General features: G+C 41.6%; 1 protein-coding gene across 1 annotated transcript in view; it reads left to right on the top strand.

The window, feature by feature from the left end:
• The first annotated feature begins 271 nt into the window (after window positions 1–271).
• The window catches only part of LOC124721938 (filaggrin), a 345545-nt gene continuing 323635 nt past the window's right edge, over window positions 272–22181 (top strand). The window contains exon 1 of the mRNA XM_047247096.1: window positions 272–389. Within this exon, the coding sequence (XP_047103052.1) occupies window positions 376–389 (14 nt within the window). The 5' untranslated portion in view covers window positions 272–375. The remainder of the gene's footprint in view (window positions 390–22181) is intronic.

Genomic DNA, 22181 nt, shown 5'->3' with positions numbered 1-22181 from the left:
TTGGAAAACATTGTTATATACATGACGTGCTTGAAAAGAAAGATATATTCGTGTACTGACAAAAATCGTCTGCCGGCGGTGTCGAACTAACACAGTCAATTCAAATATTTTGAATAGATTTTTGCAACTACAGATTATTCTGCCACTGTTTGTAATAATACCTCCTATTAAATTTTACATGTATAAGTCAAAGTAAGATCATATGAGATCCGCAAGTGAATGTTGTTTTTATTTTCGTTCGTTGTCTTGGTTTTGGTAGTCAGAATGCTCAAAAATGGCAGCGAGAAGGTAATTTCTTACACGGGTGTAGTCGGTGGAGAATTTGTGTGCAGTGATGAGTGACAAGTGATAACATTTTTTTCATCAGTCGTCAGGATGTCATCTGAAAGGTATGAAATCACATGTTTTTCATGTTTAGATAGTTCGTGTGCATTTTGTTGTCCCCATAGCAAAATCAATACTTAATTAAGTGGGCCTGGCCTTAATTCTGTAAAGTAAAAGCTGTTTACTTTTTCTTTAATTGATATTTATTTCTTTATAAATGACGCAGTGTCTACAGTTCGTCATTGGATTGCTTGCATCCATATGAATAGTAATTGACAGTTGTTTGTTTACAAATGTGGGTTACGTTTATTGTTTACCACCTTGGTTTAAGCGGCCTTTTGGCGATGGAATACATATTTCCCTAGTGTTGTTGCTTTCTTTGTAGATGGAAAGACGCTCATTACGATTATACCGTTTCTCGTGAAACGAAAATTTCACTGCACAATAATACTGAAAGCTATACTTTGGATCTTCGCCAGAATCGTTATTTACGATGTACAGTCAGCCTCTAGAATAATTATGAAAGAAAGCCATTTGTGCCGAGAACTGCATTTGCATTTAGTTAATCAACAGGCGTTTGGATGCAGTGTATAGTTTCCATTCTTACCCCGTCAATTCTTCTGTTTCTTCTAGACTGTCAGTCAGCTGTAAGGGTGCTTCGGTAAGAGTCGTTTGCAAACGCTGATAATGTTCGAAGAATTATGTTGGAAATCGTACGTTATGTGTGTGTGTGTCAGTGGGAATATTATTGCAGTCTCAGCCAAATTTAGCAATTGTTTATCAATTGCTGTTAGCTCGGATAAACACATCGAAATAGTTTTTTAGATTGTGCTCTGTTTCAGAACAGTAATGAGTGCGGTGTCAAGCTAATACATTTACTGCCGACCGTTACTGTGGCAAAGGAGATCATATAAGAAATATGATTATTTACTGCTATTGCGTGGTGTTGTATTTTCTTTTCTTTTACAAGCCTGACAGTGTTTGCCTTGTTTACAAGTAAAATAATTTTTCCTTGTACTTGTCTTTGTCATGCACATATGACATGTGTTCACACATTGACTTTGATTGTTTTTAGAGAAACACTCATTGCTATCAGTATACATACACTGAATAAGATTGGTATGCATTGAATTGTTACATAAAGGGGAGTTGTGAATTACCAAGTATATGGCTCTCTGTCATTACAAATTATGAAGCGTACATAACAGGCTGGTAATCTGGCACATTTCTTTATGATTGCTTGTTAGCAAACAAAACATTAAAAAATGTACGAAAAGAAGCATCCCACTTAACAGTCAACTTCATGAGTTTACATTCAAAAGGATCAAAATGAGACTTCCTCCAGTGCTTTGTTTGGATGATGAATTTTCATCAGTTTTGTGGTTGGGCTATATTTTGTGTGTTCACATAATGAGAACATGAGACCTGCTAAATTAACTGTGGCTCAGAGAGAGAGGTACCACTTATTACAATTTATAAATAACAAAAATATTGTTTATCAGATTAGAGAATAACACATTTTTCCAGTCATTGACCTTTGTATCTTGTTATTACTTTCTGCAATTCTCACTAATATTTTAGCACTGAAGTTGAATTGAAACATTTCAACCACATCCATACTTTTATGGTTTTAAAGCTAGCTTAAAATCAGTTGACTTTGTAACAGAAGAACTGTAAATGAATACAGATGTAAAGTGACACTGCATGGAACACAGAAACTGACAGTAGAACTTTCCACATAATTAATGACTGTGCATAACATAAAAAGAAGTGTTAAAACTGCCTGAAAATTGTACACACTTTTTGTTGTTTGTAACTGTTAGGCATGATACTTAATAAACAAATGATTGAAATGATCACGTATATGAAATGTCTGTCCGTGTGGTGTAACAGGACAACAGAATTGATCACAGTTAATAGCTTTTGTAATTAAGTTATTGACATACATACCCTGCTTCCATGAGAATGGAGCCCTGTTTTCAGGAAATTCATTGTTTTTGTGTGTACATATTGATGTAAGTTGAACTGGTAAATGATCTTTAGCATAATTATCCTTTTTGATACCTGATGTTCAATGAAAGACATGTTGCTGTTGGTGAACTAATCAATTTATGACAGAGGTCTGAGCCTTTGGTTGTTAATAGAATAAAATCTTACGTCCTATGAGATAATGTGCCCATTTAACGTCACTGCAGTGTCAAGTATGAACTAGGTATTTCTTATGTACTTTACATCTCTGCTTTCACTGTGGGTGTTACCAAGTATTTAATGTTATCTGTTCATTTGTTAGTTCTGTTTTGTTTTCTTCCATGGAATGATGAAATATTAATGTTTTAACAGACCAAGCCAAACATAAAATTGGGGTGTAAGCTAATGTACCTGTAGTTCGTGTAACTTTTTAAGAGTACATTATTTGCTGCCATCTTATGAAGTGGCTCAGAATGATACATCCTGGACAGCTGCATGCAAAAGTATGTCAAATGTAATGAAACTCTTAAGTAATAGGGATGTATTTCACAACCACTCAGCAGTTTCAGGCTGTTCTAATGCATGGTTAATAAGTTCAGAAAATGTTGTAGGTCCTTCAGGAAATTTCATTGATTAATTCTGACAACACTTTGCAGCTGATATTTTAATAACTGCACCATGCAAGGTTTTATTTTTCTCCTTGCATGAAGTTGTGAGCTGTGTACAAGTTATATCAGCTGTTTATCTAAACTTGGTATGCAGATGTTAAAATTGTGGCATTGTTCAGTTCACCATTGGTAGTACATAAACTTTCATCTGTAATAATCCCATACAAAAGCATAGCAATTTAGATTGTTTCCTCGGAGCATTTTCTTTGGCCTCCATGCAACCTTGCTTTGGCTGCCAGTGATTTTCTTTGCATCCAGCATCTCATGTTATTATTTTCTGGCCAACTGTGCATGACAGTGTGAAGGAAACTCACTTCGGTGGCAATGTGAGGGAAACTGTCTGCTGCTAGTTATTGTCACCATTGGCAAATTGCTGTAAAAGGGATACACAAAAATTGGTTCCAAATTATGTTAAAAATGTCAGTGTTGGAGCACTACGCAGAAAAGTTTTGGGAGGCAAGTATTTGCATGTAAAATAAACACAATTTTCTCAGACTTACTGTAAAAATGGTTGGGTAGTTTCCATTTGAAATATTGGTAGGAGAAATGATCTGGCTGTGTAATCAGTCTTTTGATCCATAGGGAAAACATTAAGAATCGCAATACTATGGGTACTGCTGTTTGTGTATCTCTTTTACATCACATTGTGTTTAAATTCATCTTGACATACTTTTATGTTGTTCATTCCTTATATTTGAAGATAACATCTGTGACCATTAATCTGTTGTAAAAAGTTTTGTCTAGGAAAACATAAAGAAAAAGTGCAAATCATTCTAAAAGAATTCATCCACAGAAGTGAAATTGAGCTAGAATGATGTTTGCTATTCCGAGGCCATCTCATTTCAGTCCCATGTAACACTGTGTGATGTTTATTAATCTTTTTTCACACTACTCCTGCCTTCTTTCCTTAGTGAAGATTCTTAAGTTATTAAGAATCTGTGATAATGTAGTAACAAGTAGTCACTAATGCCAGTTCAGTTAATGTATTTTCACTGAAGGTGGTAATAATAATAATAATGTCGTGTGACGAGGGCCTCCCGTCGGGTAGACCTTTCGCCTGGTACAAGTCTTTAGATTTGACGCCACTTCGGCGACTTGCACGTCGATGGGGATGAAATGATGATTAGGACAACACAACACCCAGTCCCTGAGCGGAGAAAATCTCCGACCCAGCCGGGAATCGAACCCGGGCTCTTAGGATTGACATTCCATCGCGCTGACCACTCAGCTACCGGGGGCGGACCTCACTGAAGGTGAAACGTATGGCCTAAAGGAGTCAGATGTTAATGTGAACACATAGGAAGATTATTGTTGGCACTGGGATTCTCAACAGGTAACTGATTGCATCAGCAGCTGTTGCATCAGCAGCTGTTGCACTCAGTTTCTGGACATTGCATTAGATCTTCTTTATGAAGAAAAGCAAGAGAAAGATGTATAAAGTTTCTTTGTCTTCATTCTGTGTTCAAACACTTGAACTTTCAACAATAGCCTCAGTAATTGTCATCAGGAGTGACTAATTGTAACTGTTGCTGTAATGACATTATGTAATAAATAAGCAATCTGTTACTGGTCAGTCAGTGACATCATGGTGTTATACTGTCAGAGGTTGTGTTAATATCTGCGATTTAGGAATGCTAGGTGCTACAGTCTGGAACCGCTATGGTCGCAGGTTCGAAACCTGCCTCGGACATGGATGTGTGTGATGTCCTTAGGTTAGTTAGGTTTAAGTAGTTCTAAGTTCTAGGGGGCTGATGACCTCAGATGTTAAGTCCCATAGTGCTCAGAGCCATTTGGGAATGCTAATGCTGTGGCAAAACTGAAAGATGCAATTCCACCCCTCTACTTCCTAATGGAAGGTAATTTGATGTATCTCTTGACCCGTGACATCAAAATGGCAGACATCACTATTTCAAGCATATACAGTTTCGTGACCATTATGGCACTCACTACACCCATGAACAAACATAAGTAAAACACAATACAAAATACTTAACTCCAGCAACATTATGAAACTAATGGGACAACTTCTGGAAGTAGGGGTTTTGGGTGGGGGCAAAATAGGTATTTTACAATAAGAATAACAATAGCATTACAAAACAAATATTAACCCAAAAATGAAGCACATGAGATTCCTAACACTTAAACACAACCAAAAAATTGCATAAAATAATACCATTGGCGCCGTAACTTTAACTTGATTTACATATCTCAAATAAAGACAATGATGCCAGTAACCCAAACACAACTTGTAAACCCGGTATTACAAAGTTTGCTTGACATATATAGTTCACAAAAAGCCCTCGGTACTATGAACACCCACATAATTCCAAAACCCAATACTGCAAATATCAGTCGCCCTGTATGTCAACTAAAACAAAGCTCACAGTACCAAAAACCAACACGTCCAAATCATCAAATCTGGTATCCAAACCTTCACTCGCCCTATCTATCTAAATCAAAGTTCACATTACAACGAACCAAAAAATGCTCCCGTAACTAATATCAAAAATGTAACCTAACCAGTGATGGCAAACTGATATACATAATACCTACCAGCCCCAATCCAACAATTATGAAATGCTAACAAGAAAAACCCCAAAATTTATGAAAACTTGCATCATCATCATCAATTTTGATATGCATAAACAACTATGAACACACATACCATATGTTGTTGTTGTCATTGTCATCATCTTCCAGCCAAAATCTGGCTTGATGCAGCTCTCTGTGCTACTCCATCCTGTGCAATCCTCTTCATCGCCGAAGTACAGTTGCAACTTACATCCTTCTGAATCTGTGTACTGTATTCATCTTGGTCTCCCTCTGCGATTTTTACCCCCCCCCCCCCTCTCCCCCCCATCCCTCCCACTTCCCTCCAATACTGAATTGGGGATTGTTTGATGCCTAGAATGTCCTATCCAACTGATCTGTTGTTCTAGTCAGTTTGTGCCACTACAATCAAAAATTAATAAAACAACAAAAAATGCTTACCAACCAAAGCCATCGTTACACATTACGTAAGTCTTGGGTAACCTCCCCCCCACCTCCCAAACGCACACTAAAAAAGAAAACAAAACCGTCTGCGATTAGTTCAAATAACTGTAGGAATGTGATCATAGGCAATATATCTTCACCTGTTGCAACAAGCAGCGATGTTCTCATAAATTTCTGTGTCATATCCCTGACTGGAAAAAAGAATAGTATTAAGTATCCAATTCTAAGAAATGCACATTATTAATAATTCCAAACAAATACAAGAGTCCATCAGTCGCAATACACTAAATCAAAGTAACACAATAGCAAACTGGCACAAATTTCCAATAACGACCTGGCACTCAACTCACGATGACTCACTGACATACCAAACGAACAACTTTGAAACAACACAAGTGTGTGCCACAAAATGCCACAACATGAAATCAACCAACACAAAAACACTGTGTCACCATGGTGCCACAGAACACTGTTACCTCGTGGGTCAAATCAGACGGGTGGAATAACACCTTCGGTTGCCATGGTGCCACTACGTGTGTTGAAATGGAAGTGAGTTGTCGAATTTCTGTAGGTTAAAGTTAGTTATTGTTGTGGATTCTGATCTCTGTGACATCTCTGATGACGGAGTCCCAGTAGGTTGACATATGGAAGAAATTTTGGTTTCATCAAACACAATTTTATGTTATTTATGAGACTACACTCAGCAACAGCTTTTTTATTTATTTTTTTCGAAATTACAATTTTTAATTTACCATTGCTGTTATGCACAATTTTCGGATACTGTATGGACTGATTAGAGGGAAGGGAGATTTGGTGTATCGTCCCATCGACATGAAGGTCATTAGAGACAGCACAAGCTCAGATTGTATCGAGGATGGGGAAGGAAATCACCCGTGTCCTTTCAAAGGAACCATTCCAGCATTTGCTGGAGCAATTTAGAGAACTCATGGAAAACCTAAATCTGAATGGCCGGACGTGGGTTTGAACCATTGTCCTCACAGATGCAACTCCAGTGTGCAAACCACTGTACCACCTTGCTCGGTGGGGCTGATTGACTAACCTAGTTGCTGCTCCTCTGATGAGGAATGTTGTTAATTTCAGGGACTGTGAGACAAAGATAAGAGATGATTTTCCAGAATGCTGCGTGGTATTGTCATCAACATGAAGATTTGTTTAAATATTATAGTGTCATCAGGTCTCATTAGGACTGAGTGGGATGGTGCAGTTGTCAACACACTGAAATTGTGTTCCAGATGGTAAGGTTCAAATCCCTGTCCAGCAATGCAGATGTATTGTTACAGGGTGTCTGTAAATTGATTAAGGTAAATGTGCCAGTATGGATCCTTTGAAAAAGGACACAGTCAGTTCTGCTCCCATTCTTTTCAGATCTGAATTTGTGCTCCATTACTAATGAATTTGTCATGAGTACCATGTGTGTGCTACAGACGAAATGGAAGAAATGAAGGAATGACAGAACATAGCTGTGTCAAACATGGTGTTGAGTTTGCTGTCTGGTTTTTGCAGTCACTCAGCACATTTCTCGTATCCCTGGAAAACAAGAAGTGGGATATTGTGGCTCATAGATGCAGTGAGTGAGTGAGTGGTCTGTACTAGAGTATCTGAGATAGCCAGATGTCAGAGGACACCCACTGTTATATCCAGATATGAACACAGTGTTCCCAGAGATGAGTGTGGAAAGAACTTTTAATTATTTGTCGTATACACAGTTTGGCCATACCTTTCGGTGAGTCATTAATAAAAGAACAACTTTCTGACTAGCTTATCTGTAGAAGAATGTTAGCCAACTTTGACAATCATTACTTGAGTAGCAACATCATCATCATCAGTTATCTGCTATATTAGCAGGTCCTTTGCCTCTCCATTTTCTGCGATCCATTGCTTCCTTCTTAAGGCTGCTGTATGTTGTACCGTCCATCATGTCATCCAGTATCTGGAATCTCTTCCTTCCTCGCTTCCTTTTCCCTTCTACATAACCTTCTAAAACTGTTTTTAACAGTCCGTCATTCTTTCTTAATATATGCCCAATCCAATTTCTTTTTCTTCTCTTTATTACATCTAGTAACTGTCTTTTCTCTCCCACTCTTCTCAGTACCTCTTCATTTTTTACTCTGTCCATCCAACTTATTCTTTCCATCTTCTGCCATGTCCAGATCTCAAAAGCCTCCAGCCTTTCTCTGTCTTTTTTCCTCATAGTCCATGTTTCAGCGCCATATAGAACAACACTCCATACAAGACCTTTTATGAGTCTCTGAGTTCTCTGTCCAGACCGCTGCAGAAGATTCTCCTTTTCTTATAAAACGCCTCTTTTGCCATTGCTATCCTTGTTTTAATTTCTGTGGTGCACTTCCAGTCGGTGTCTATCCTGCTTCCAAGATACTTAAAATTTTGCACCTGTTCTAGTGTTTCTCCATTCAGCACAATTTTTATTTCCTTATTTCCTCCTATTGCCAGTACTTTTGTTTTATTTGTGTTAATTTTCATTCCATATTTTTTCCGTTAGTTGCAATGGTGTCCACCAAATCCTGTAATTCTTTTTCCCCTGTGGCTAGAAGGACCATGTCATCAGCAAATCTCAAGCACACTACTCTTCTTCCTCCAATTTCTACTCCTTTGTCATCTAATGAGCATTGGTCAATCATATTTTCCAAGTACAGGTTGAAAAGAGTAGGTGATAAACAGCATCCTTGTCTTACTCCTTTCCCTAGTCTGATCCAGTTTGTACTTTCTCCTCTCACTTTAACTGAAACTTTTTGATTAAGGTACAATGAGTTTATAAGTCTTCTGGTTTTCCAGTCCACTCTCTTTTCCCTCATGATAGTCGCCAGCTTGTCCCAAACCACATTGTCAAATGCCTTTTCTAAATCAATGAAGCACAATGCACCCTCAATTAGTTGTGACATGTTAGAAGCTGTTTGAAAATACAGTACTACAGCAGCAGTAATTTCAACAGTTGTGAGCACTATCCGTTAATATGGAAATATGAGAGTTTATCTGTGGCAAATAGATACCGGATCATTACACAGATACTGTAGTATTAAAATTTTGAGTTTGTCAATAGCAGAAGTTCTTTACCCACTTTAAGCACAAGTTAAATGATGACTGATAAATCAATTTTGTGACTAACACCCCTGATTCAGCCCACACAGTAGGGTCAGAACAGTCCGCCAGGTAAATAAGATTATGGTGAGAAAGTGTAGCACTCATGCAAGGCAACCATAGTTATCAATCTTCAAAGCTACTGTTTGGCTAATGAGGGGAGAGAGGATGATAGACTTCTTTGTGGAAAGATCTTTGGGTCTACAAACATTTCTCTCTTTGTATTGTGGTCCTCTTGTCATGCATATGCTTGATGTTTCTATCTAAAATCTTTGTGGAAAGCTAAGATATAAGTTACAGTTTGACACTGATGTAAATCAATCTAAATACTTCAGTTTAGTCTTATATGGAAGTTATGGTCATAGTAAATTTCCTCGTCTCAATACCATGTCAATTAGATGCAGCCTTACATTAGAACTGTGCAGCTGCCCTTTCTGTATGTGCTAAATATTACCAGACTATAACATTGTGTGGTGACTAGCATTACAATAAAGCAATTAAAAGAGAAAGGAAAAACGAACTTTAATATGAACATATACACAAAGCAGTAGATACAGTAACTTTGTAACTGTGCTGGCGGTCCTGCACCCTCATTCACATTTTGCTCCAAGTTACTGCAATCATGCTTAGACATGCCACGCAGTCGAGATTTAATTTTTGCACAGTGCACAAATGTCTTATGAGGAACAAGAATGATGTTCCTAGGATGTGGTTATATAGACAACTTGTGTCGCATTGAAAGTTTTGCAAAATTCCTGCGGACTTATCAACTTTTTTGTGTTGACAGTGAGTCAGTATACTGTGGAGACAAAATGGTTAAGAGAAAAGAGTGGAAAAATAAGATACCAATATGTTCTGACATTAGTGGTTACACTATTAAAATCATTTATATATGCCAAATATGTATTTTCAACCGTGCGGTGTGGCACGAAGTGGTGCGACCGTTGAATTCTAATTGTAGGGAGAGGAAATAAAGACGGTGGTCAGTTGAAATACCGAGAAAGCGTGCTTTATCTGCGGAGGGAGACACTACCAGAAAGCCCGCGCGCCTATTCAGTCCGCTGGAACTCTGTGGAACCCCGCTAATGAGGACAGATGGCAGACGGAGGCGATTCAGCGAAACTCCGTGAGATACGAGATGGTGTAATGCCTTAATAAATGGAACAGTGCATTTGCCATTTTACTGTGTGTGTGTGTGTGTGTGTGTGTGTGTGTTTTGGGGGCGCTATGGGTAAAGGGTGTTGTCCTAATTGCCTTGGGCACGTCTCGTGCTTATGCTTATAATAATAATAATAATAATAATAATAATAATTATTATTATTATTATTATTATTATTATTATTATTATTATTATTATTAAAATTAACAGCAGTGCAAGAAAGACTTTTAATTCGATTATTAGGTTATTTTACTGTGATAATTTGATTGGCATGTTCTTTCAAAATATTGACTCAAGTTTTCTCAGAAAGCTATTTGTGTACATGACACAATCGACACTTTACGCAGCAAACACAGAAGTATCGAGGTTTTTTTCCGTTCCATTCAAGCTGCTTAAATGCCCATGTACAGGCTGTCAATTTCGTCCGAAAAGTGTGAGCTGAGCAGCGCGTATTGATGTTTTTGGAATCCCTGCTGGTTGCCTTGCAAATAGTTTTTTCTCCGTGCAGGTCATTGTGTTTGAGGTCAGAATATTTTGCAGACGTTTGTTACAGATACAGTTCAGTGACATCACATGCTGTTTATTATTATTATGTGGGTACGACATTTGTTGTCTCTTCCATTTACCAACAACAGCCATCTTGTCTGAGGGAACTACAATGAATTATGGTTAGAAACGAAGCGAAATTCATTTTAAAATCCTTCAAGGATGCTGAAAGGCTTCTGATTTAGTTTTCCAACACTGCTCGTGCTGTAATTAGAATTTGTTTGTAGATGATGTTATTGTCTCGTTAGATAGGTGGTAGGTATTCCACAGATAGACCTGGCACACTGTGTCGTCCGAAAAGTTAAACGTCTGCTCGAGAAGGTGGTCAGTGGAGACGGTTTGGTCCAATGCAAATGTTCCTCCCTTTCGTTCATAGGTTTAAACGTGATCCACTGCAGTTAAAGCAAACGCCGGAGCATTTGAACGTCAACTGCACATCTAAGTGTACAGTTGCGAAGCGATAGTACTTCAGACAAGTGCGTGAAAACAGTTATGGAGAGCTTTAATGGATGACTTACATGTGTTGCGAACATTGTGGCAAAAACCTCCGTGATTTCATACTGAGGGCCGCTCGCCAGAGCGCAATAGAGGAGATCAAATGAATTCAGTCAAGCTGATGACTAAAACTAGCAATGCTAAAAAAAAATCTTAATTTTGGGATATTTGGAAGAAATGAAACTCGTTTCGGGACAATCGTTTTACAATTCTGCAGTCGCTATCATTTATCTTGCTGAAAGACCATTAGAACAGCTTCACAGAGATTGACGTGTGCGGAGGCCTACTCATTCTACCTTGTTGCCTATACGAGAAGGAAAAGGAGGGGCGAGAATAAAAAGTTTCACTGTCAACCTTCCTCCGTGCACTGTGCAATGGTTATCCAGTGTCTGACAAACATATATGAAGCACACAGAGAGGGAGGAGGAAACAAAGTGAAACTTCGCGGTTTGAGAGAGTATGCGTAGTTATTGCAATGATTACAAAATAGACAAATTTTAATCAAATGGGCAGCATTTGTCCACTGCCCAGTATGGCGCTGCACTGCCCTATCCTGGTTGCATACACAGATTCGTTTCGGAAAGGTGTCATAAATCCGTTGTGTTCTCTTCTGAGGCGAGCTGGCCCACAAATGTAACTTGCCCTTGATATCCCGCACTGGCACGGAGCTGAAGTCCGAGCTTTCCCACGCTTGTTCTATTGGCGACTGGTTTGAAGATCTTGCTTGCCACGGGAGTACCAAAAAATCACGCGCACAATTCATAGAGACACATGCCATGTGTGAGCGAGCATTGTCCAGTTGAAAAACGGCACTTTGAGAGGACACAGGTCTGAGCCCGTGGTCTATTGGTAATCGTCGTGCATTCTAAACTTATAGTCGCCTGTTCGCGACCAAATGCATTTTGGCAGCCAACTCTAAATATAGATAAATGTAAATTAATGCAGATGGATAGGAAAAAGAATCCTGTAATGTTTGAATACTCCATTAGTAGTGTAGCGCTTGACACAGTCACGTCGATTAAATATTTGGGCGTAACATTGCAGAGCGATATGAAGTGAGACAAGCATGTAATGGCAGTTGTGGGGAAGGCGGATAGTCGTCTTCGGTTCATTAGTAGAATTTTGGGAAGATGTGGTTCATCTGTAAAGGAGACCGCTTATAAAACACTAATACGACCTATTCTTGAGTACTGCTCGAGCGTTTGGGATCCCTATCAGGTCGGATTGAGGGAGGACATAGAAGCAATTCAGAGGCGGGCTGCTAGATTTGTTACTGGTAGGTTTGATCATCACGCGAGTGTTACGGAAATGCTTCAGGAACTCGGGTGGGAGTCTCTAGAGGAAAGGAGGCGTTCTTTTCGTGAATCGCTACGGAGGAAATTTAGAGAACCAGCATTTGAGGCTGACTGGAGTACAATTTTACTGCCGCCAACTTACATTTCGCGGAAAGACCACAAAGATAAGAGAGATTAGGGCTCGTACAGAGGCATATAGGCAGTCATTTTTCCCTCGTTCTGATTGGGAGTGGAACAGGGAGAGAAGTTGCTAGTTGTGGTACGACGTACCCTCCGCCACGCACCGTATGGTGGATTGCGGAGTATATATGTAGATGTAGATGTAGGATGTCCGTGACGTACCGTTGTACCGCCAGAGTTCCCAAAATCACTGACCTGAAATCATACTCGAAGGCTCCTCACACCATTATGCCAGCGGCAACACAGCTGTGCGTGCCCGAAACATTGTAAGAATGGGACTTCTTCCCAGATTGCCGCTGTACTCGCCGAAGGTCATCCGCATAGTGCAGGACCGTGATTCATCGCAGAGCACAGTGCAACGCCATTCATTAACAGTTCATGCTTCGCGGTCACGTCGCCGCTCCAACCGCAATCGTTTGCGTTATGGAGTTAACGGCATCTTACGCATGAGACGGCAATTTACTACTCCGGTTGCTGCTAGTCTTGGACCAATGGTGCTGGATGACACAGAATGTTGCAGGGAATCCATTACTTGTTCTCGGATGCCAGGCGCAGATGTGAAGGAGTTACGATATGTTATGTTAGGTGAACAGTACGGCGATCATCCCGTGGGATGGTCATACGTTGTCGTTCAGAACTTTGATGACCAGTTAGCCTGCCCTTAAGTTCCCATGCAGTGCAACATCAGGGCACTATCACATCTGAATGCCCCACAAATCTGAATATTGCAAGATTCGACCAGCCACCCAACCCACAATGAGACCCTTTTCGATCTCTGTTAGATGCCGAAAGTGCAGTCTCATACATATGCAGCGTTTCCGCATCCTTCACAGTAATCACTCAACGTCTGACGCTGTTCGCGTCCCTTTTTACCCTGTCATACCTGGTAACAACACTTAACACGAACACCACCAATGAACTCTGGTGGCCGTTCTATCTGCCCCAGAAAATAACGTGTGTGTGTGTGTGTGTGTGTGTGTGTGTGTGTGTGTGTGTGTTTGTGTGGGCGCGCGCGCGCGCGTGGTCGACCATGTCTTTTGGCTGTGTCAGTTTTTGTCAGGCGGTATATGCAGGTACAGGGGATAGGCAAAATAATGTGAACACCTGTGGTTATTTGGGAGTGGTTTATTAATTATGGTTTTGATCCCCATTTGCCCGTAATACAGCTGCGATTCTTCTTGGAATACTGGCATATAATGACTGTATGGTCTCCAATGGAATGTTACGCCACTCTTCGATCCGAACCTCTTCCAACTCCCGTAGTGACGAATGAGGCGGAAATCTACTCCGGAGTCTGCGCTCCAACACCGTCCACAAGTGTTCGATAATATTCAAGTTCGGGGACTGTGCTGGGCAGGGAAGACGCTGCAATTCAGTTGCATGCTCCTCATACCACGATTTTACTGTCCTGGCTGTGTGAATCGGTACATTATCGTCCTGAAATATGGTATCATTGTTGGGAACAACATTTTAATCATGGGGCGGACCTGATCACCTAAAATGTTTATCTAATCGTTGGCTGTAACACGGTCTTTGAGGGCAATAATGGGACCAGCAGAATACCATGATATGAGTGCCCACACGATCACACTTCCACCTCCACGCTTAACCGTTGGAATCAAGCAATCAGGATTGAGGGTTCTTTTGGCGTTCTCCAGACGTAAACCCGGTCCTATATTGGGAATAACGAAAAGTTGACTCGTCGGGTCATATGACGTGTTTCCACTGATCAGCCGTCCAGCATTTATGCTTCTGATACCATGCGTTACGCTTCTTTGCCCTGGTTGTCGTCGCTAATGGTTTCGGTACAGCAGTTCGTCCATGAATATTCGCTTTATGGAGTTCTCGGTGGACAGTGTCGATAGACACGGGATCTCGAAGATGACAATTGAGCTCTGCAGTCACTTGAGCCGCCGTAGTTTTGTGTTGTTTTGACACAATTCGTGTTAGCGTTCGACCATCTGTCATTAAGTTTTGATTTTTGCCCACTATGACGTTTACCTCATGATGTCTTTCCATGTTTTGTGTAGGCTGTGATGACTGTTGAAACAGTTTCTCTTGGAACATTCAGTAGCTTGGCTGTCGTGGTTACTGATGCTCCAGCTAATCGGGCCCCCATAATCTGCCCTCTTTGAAACTCTGTTACGTCTTTCATTTCACTACTCGTAAATAACCTGCACTGGTGCCTAGTCCTTACTGAACACGTACAGTCCAGAGCGACACGTGCCTTACCTGCGTTGTTGACCGTCAAACACAACCATCTCGTTACTACCACTGTTCACATTATTTTACCTATCCCCTATATATAATTTGTTGACACTGATTTTAGCAATAATCGGTAGCGATGAATGTATACGGTTTGGAAGAAACCGAGTAGTTACATTATCTTGACAGCTTCAAAAGTTTGGGAATTTCAAGAAGCAGAATAAATGGTATTCTCGCGAACCCAACGAACAGAAGATGAAGTGTGGAGGTCTCTACAATATCGCATAATGCCAAACTCGATGTTTTACTTAATCGAGCAAAGTAATGGTCTATGATTGATGGTATGCTGATGGAGATATTCACAATTCGTTCATCAGATTGGTGTAGCAGTGAACATAGAGAAGTATTGCACACAGTCAGAAGAAATACATAAATACTTAGTAGTTAATCTGCTCTATGCTGATAAAGGTGAATGAGTTTCAAACGCTTCACGACAAGGCGAAGTGTTGTTGCGGTTGCCGTATAGTCTGTAGTATGAAAGGCTTCAGCATCCACAACATTTGCCAAATGTCTCTCAAATTAACGATTTGTTTTGGAAAGAATTTAAACTTTATTAAATAAGTAAAACTATCTGGTGAAGCAGTATTTAGAACATCGTTGCTTGGCTGGAGTGTGGAACGAAAGTGACATGAGCGCTCTAATATCTGTTCGGAGGCGGGACAGAGATCCACACACTTCTAACGTAACACGAACCATTAAAGATGTCAATCAAGGTTTTCAAGCTGCATTAAACGGATATTTTGGGGTATAGTTAATAATCGTAATATAACTGCCACGATAACGAAGCAACTATTTTTAAATGGAACGATGTGCTTGCTTCATCAGCTTTAAAGATCTCTTAAAAACTGAAGTTCGGCAGTGTACAACGCTCGTTGATTTTGATGAACACGGGGAACAGTGGTACCGACTCAACGCATTCTCGCCCCTGCTTGCATGTAAAAGTCGCATAGCCGTACAAAGGCTGACGACGCTCACATTTACAACATTTACCATCTACATTTGCAAGAAGTTTAATTGCAGACATTAAACCACACCAGGGGTTTTGTCAGTAACTCTCGAAAGTTGTTTCCATATATTGTTCCACATAAAAAAACAAGCCATATTTCAGCGCATAAAGTATCAACGATACGACATAACTTGTTCCTTTATGTTTTGACACTTGTCGGTATCGTTGTTACGGTGTCTAATATTTCTATAAGCTTGTCCTGTAGACAGTATTCATTCAAGTAGACTTAAACAACTTGGCTTCGAAACTTCTGTATTCTGTAAATGACATCTGGAGTCTAGCCTTGTACGGAAGTGAAATGTGGACGATAAACAGAGCACACTCGAAGAAAATAGCAGCTTTTTCTCACGACTTACGCAAAGATACTGAATTGAATTCTTGGGCGGGGGGGGGGGGGGGGGGGGGAATTTGTGATACCCCTCTAAGAAGGAAACGGTTGCTGGGAAGTATCCTGAGGTATGAAGCAATATGCCATTTGGTAATGGAAGAAAGCGTGGTGGTTAAAAATTGGAGAGAGAGCCGAAGACCTGACTAAAGTAAGTATGTTCAAATGGAAGTAGTGATACAGAGATGAAAAGGCTCACTGCTGATAGATTAGCGTGGATAGCTACAGCAAACCAGTTTTCGGATTGAAGGAAAAACAGCTACTGCTATGTAATAAGTGGAGACAGGCAGACAAATTTGATTTAAAAGGCACATCCAAACCAGATCCCACGTCTTCGCCTTTTCGGATGAAGTGACGCTACTCCAAGGCCACGTAGGACAATAGCTCGAACTGTTGTGGAATATTAGGAATGTAGTCGTTGCCTGGGACACCCTCTACAACATGGAATGAGTCTTAGTTTGAGTAACGAAAATTCTTTACCATCAAGTTACTGCTTAAGCATTTACTGCTAAACCCGACATTCCCTGGTATAGGTCACATAATTCTCCTCTTTTTTTAGGGATATAGGTTCGCTGCCTGAAGAATGTGTGGGCTTCTGATTTTGTCCAGTTAAATGCTGCGCGTTTTTTATTGCTATCGCTTGTTAAGCTCGATTGAGCGGTTCTGTAGTCAGTTGAGGTAGGTTTTTTGCCTTCTATGCGACCGGTGTGTTATCGGCTGGTTAGTGGATCATGACAAGTTGCATTCCGCAGCTGAGTATCACTGTTCGCTGCTTTCGTAGTGCTGGCCGTGGCCCGGCCCTGCTGTAACAATGGGACGCCGTGCCGTACCTGTCGACCTCAATTTCTTGTGCATCGCTAGCTGCATTAGGGCATGTGTGACGCTGCCCCACAACCGAACTGTGCCGTTGTTCGTACGAACCGGATCGCCACGTGTTCTCGCGTATCGACTTTATAAGTTAAAATACCAAACTACGCTCCGTCGGATAAATACTGCTGCTGGTAACAGAAAGGTACATATTCAGTACTTCGTTTGCATCTAGTGTAGTTCCGTACATAGTGTTGCAATGCTCAGTACTGCTTTAGGAGTTTTGATACGCTGGTTAACTACTTTCTTCTTTACGATGATCATAATTTTGATTTCGCTCGTGAAACTAGAGGATGTAAGACCCCCGTTGTTTTTCACTTCACTGAGCGTCGAGAAACAATCGAAAATAAAACACAAAGCAGTTATTACGTGCAGCCTTTATCGGAGAAGCTCAGTTGTATTTTGTGCAATCCGTTTGCTCTCGGACCGGTTGAGGTGCTTTTAGAACGTGTGAACAGCGGGTAAGTGCCAGACAACCAGTCTCCACTCGCTCTTAGGATTTTTTTTGTCACTTATCGCTTCTTCATCTGGCAACGATTTGTAGATCTTAAAAATGCTAAGTTGCATCGTGGTCGGTCTGCGGTAAACTATAGATCTCAGAACTGGTCGAGTAAGCGAGAGGTCGTAGGAATGCAGGGCCGTGCCATACCGAATAGGACCATCTCTGGTAAAGCATTCTGGTGTAAAATGAAGCTTCGTTTTGAAGACAACTGTAATTAATTAACAAGGGGAGGCCACGCGATTGGGATCACGGATTTACTTCAAACTTTCTACACCTTTAGTAGGCCCTTAAAACAACATAATGTGCAAGTAGTAAGATACACTACTCTGGCAATTTCGAGAAAATCGCAAGAGAAGCTTTGCGCGTCTATTACGTAACTGATGTGTCTGTGTGTAGGGGTCGTACGTTAGAATTCATGGTGGTCAAGTGGTTTGCGTTCGAGCTTCGTAAGACGAACGTGTATGAAGCAACGATTCGACCCCCGATCAAACCATTTTTGTGGTACAAGTGTAAATTCTGTGATATTAGTTCTTGATACATTAGCAAGGCTCACCGCTACATAGGTTAACTGCCAAATGGGGCCTGCCACTGTGTGCGCTTCCGGGTGCCTTACCAGATTGTACGTATAAGGGATTTCGCAAATCACGACAGGCATAGTGTTTCAGGGGACAACGGACTTGCCGCAGTGGATACATCGGTTCCCGTGAGATCATCGAAGTTAAGCGCTGTCGGGCGTGGTCGGCACTTGGATGGGTGACCATCCAGCCGCCATGCGCTGTTGCCATTTTTCGGGGTGCACTCAGCCTCATGATGCCAATTGAGGAGCTTACTCGACCGAATAGTAGCGGCTTCGGTCAAGAATACCATCGTAACGACCGGGAGAGCGGTGTGCTGACCCCACGCCCCTCCTATCCGCATCCTCCATGAGGATGACACCGGATGGTACCGGTAGGCCACTCGTGGCCTGAAGATGGAGTGCTATACAGTTTCAGGAAAACTCCATGCGTTTCTTCATTTACTTGTCGATAATCATACATGTTTGTTCAAATAATGAAATTTAATTGAAATAGTGAGTAGTCCTATAACATGAAATTCACTAAGACCTCACGCAAACACACGTGTTTTTTTCAATTATATTACCTCTCAAATGTCATATAAATTAAATAATATGTCCAGTGATGATAAAAACAGATTTAAAAAAATTAGGTTTTTTGAGCAGGAGTCGAACCGTCACCTCATTCACGTTTGTGTCAAGAAGCACGAACGCTAAACACTTGTGCACCATGAACTTTTAACATGCAGCGCCTACGCCTAGATACATCCGTTACATAATAGATGCGTAAAACTTCTCTTGCGATTTTCTCGGAATTGTCAGAGTAGTGCACCTTTCCACTTGCACATTATGGTGCCAACGCTGTGGCCTCCCCTTGTAAGTTGGACACTCTCGTTGACAGATTTTGCTAGTTTGTCGTATTTTGGATCGTAAATTATCTTATTAGCCGAACTTTTTTAAAATCTTAAGAAGGTGCGTTTCTAGAAGAGTCAATCAAAATATTACCTCTAGCCACAGATATCTCTGAAAAAGACCATGAATGTAAAATTAGGGCGATTCGAGCTCATATGGAAGCTTTCCGACACACGAAGCACCCTCCGCCACACATCATAAGATGGCTTGTGGACTGCAGACGCGGGTGTAGGTTCTTGGTGTCCAAATCGCAAATAAGCGTCCAGTGACGCTTGCTGCTGCAGGATATTCTGGTTTCACCTACATTTGTAATTGGCAGGCAACCATGTAGCGTGTTTCCTGTTGCACTCGGGAAAGATGTACTGAAAGAAAGACTGTCAGAAACTCTGTATCAATACGAATCTCTTTGATTTACCCGACATGGCAATTTCGCTATATGTGTGCGGCAGGAAGTAATACGCTGTCTGCTGCTTCTCTTCGCACCTTCTCTGTCAATCCTACTTGTCAATAGTACCGGGTTAACGAGCACTAATCGGGGATTTTTTTCCAAAAGAGGGCTTTAAAGCTAGCTCTTTTGTGAGTGAAACACATTTTCTTACGAATCTTCCATTGAATCATACCTACAACTACACTGTGCAACCCAATTAAAAGATCACTTTTTCGAAACCCCATAATTGTCTCCCATTGCGAAGCAAAAGTTTGAAATTTATCTCAAAGGTGCCTACAACCTTCCTCTATAATGGTGCAGAAGTATGGCGCCCTGCGACGTCAACCTCGGGCTCGGTGACGCTTCAAACAGTTGTGTGTCGACACCTGCGGAAAAAAAAACTCCAGAGCTCGGAAGTTCATTGAGGTGTAAGGTGAGTTAATGATTTCTTATTGACACAAAATTTCACCACAATTCTGCCCAACGCCTTCGCGGATGTGTCACACGATGTGAAGCACATCACAAATTCACTTACCCACCTTTCACTCCCCCCCCCCCCCCCCTCCCATTTTGACGCCTCCGCGATGGAGGTCAGATCCGCGACGCCCAGCACTTAAATCAAGCTGTTTTCTTATGGGTAGCCGAGGAAAATAATTTCACACAACCGCCGCTCAGAATCGACACGAAAAGGCCTCAAGAGGTGGCATAAAGGGCGTCAATGAAACCACCCAGCCGGCCACTGTGGCCGCCCGGTTCTAGGCGCTTCAGTCCGGAACCGCGCTGCTGCTGCGGCCGCAGGTTCGAATCCTGCCTCGGGCATGAATGTGTGTGATGTACATCTACATACATTCTCCGCGATCCACCATGCGGTGCGTGGCGGAGGGTACCTCGCACCATAACTAGCGTGTTCTCTCCCTGTTCCACTCTCAAACAGAATGAAGGAAAAATGACTGCCTATATGCCTCTGTACGAGCCCTAATCTCTCTTATCTTTGCGCTCTTTCCGCAAAATGTAAGTTGCTGGCAGTAAAATTGTACTGCAGTCAGCCTTAGGTTAGTTAGGTTTGGTAGTTCCAAGTCTAGGGGACTGATGACCTCAGATGTTAAGTCCCATAGTGCTTAGAGCCATTTGAACCAATTTTGAAACCACCCCTTCCCTAAGAACCGACGGAGGTGACGCAGTGGTTAACGCACTGGACTCTTATTCGGGAGGACGATAGTTCAAACCTGCATCTGGACGTCCTGATTTAGGTTTTCTGTGATTTTCCTAAATCGCTTCATTCAAATGCCAGGATGGTTCCTTTGAAAGGGCACGGCCGACTTCCTTCCCCATCCTTCCCTAGTCTGTCGGGAACGATGATCTCGCTGTTTGGTCTCTCCCCCAAACCAACCAACCAACCAACCAACCAACCAACCTTCCCTAAGGGCGTTAATTCCCACACATTTCGCGGTCGCAAACGACAGTTCGCAGTGCGATGAGCAGCAGGATGATGATCTTGACAATGTTTGACACTATTGACACACCCCGGATTATTCAACCCTTCTCTAAGGACATCGTGGGACTGCAAACGCAATGGACGTGATCTTTGGTGTATAGCGCGACCGCAATTTTTGCTCTGGTATACACGGTGAAATCGCTATGGCAAAAGACGTTTGTGCCTTTTCGCGCGCTGCTGCGGCGTGATGGGAGGGGGGGGGGGGGGAGGGGAGGGGGAGGTGCAAAATTGACACAGGAGTGAATAAAGCGGGAAAGGGTTCCTCTATGGCTCCCCAGTTCTGTAACACTTTCGCTGCCACCTGGACACTTTCGTTGCTCACATTACAATGTTCCTGTACATACTGTACATCACAGTACTTCACTGATACGTAGGTGCCAGCGTGACAGGCACCGCTTTGTCACACCTTAGATTGCGCATACCTGCGCTCAGACGCCATGCCACCAGAGATGAATGGGTGTGGAAGTCTATGTAAAGGTACATTTTTCGACGAAGGTGCCCGGGTGACACCGAGGGTGGTGCATCTGAACGCCTGATTCGAGCTTCTGTCCTTGTCCGTATATCAGAACGATTGCCAGAATTACAGATTGAAGTAAAGATAAATTTTCCTTTGCCCTTTTAAGCAGCCTTAGCAAGCCGTATATTCTGTTAACTGGGCGGCACAACAACACATTTTACGTTCGGATGTTCAGTGGGCCAAGTTTGCGACTGGACTCGAACCTCCCTAATACATAGAACCCAAAACTTCGTTTTTCACACTGTGAAATCGGAAGATATAAAAGAAACGCCGGTAGTGTTGCTTATCACGACGTATATGAATGATCTCATGAAAAGCGTTGCATATAAGAACATTCCAACTCCAGAAAACTGCAACGACGTACCTGAATGTCTTCAGAGGATCGACGCTTGACGCAGGGACTGACAGTTTACCTGTAATATAAATAAATGTAGGTTATTGCGCATAGTCTGCTCGTTTACACTGGAAGAAATGACAACCATTCTTTTTGGGTGCCACATCATTGC

This window comes from Schistocerca piceifrons, chromosome X (genome assembly GCF_021461385.2).
Source record: "Schistocerca piceifrons isolate TAMUIC-IGC-003096 chromosome X, iqSchPice1.1, whole genome shotgun sequence".
In the NCBI taxonomy this organism is placed as follows: domain Eukaryota; kingdom Metazoa; phylum Arthropoda; class Insecta; order Orthoptera; family Acrididae; genus Schistocerca; species Schistocerca piceifrons.
The sequence above is the reverse complement of the archived record's forward strand: the minus strand, read 5'-3'. Positions and strand labels throughout refer to the sequence as shown.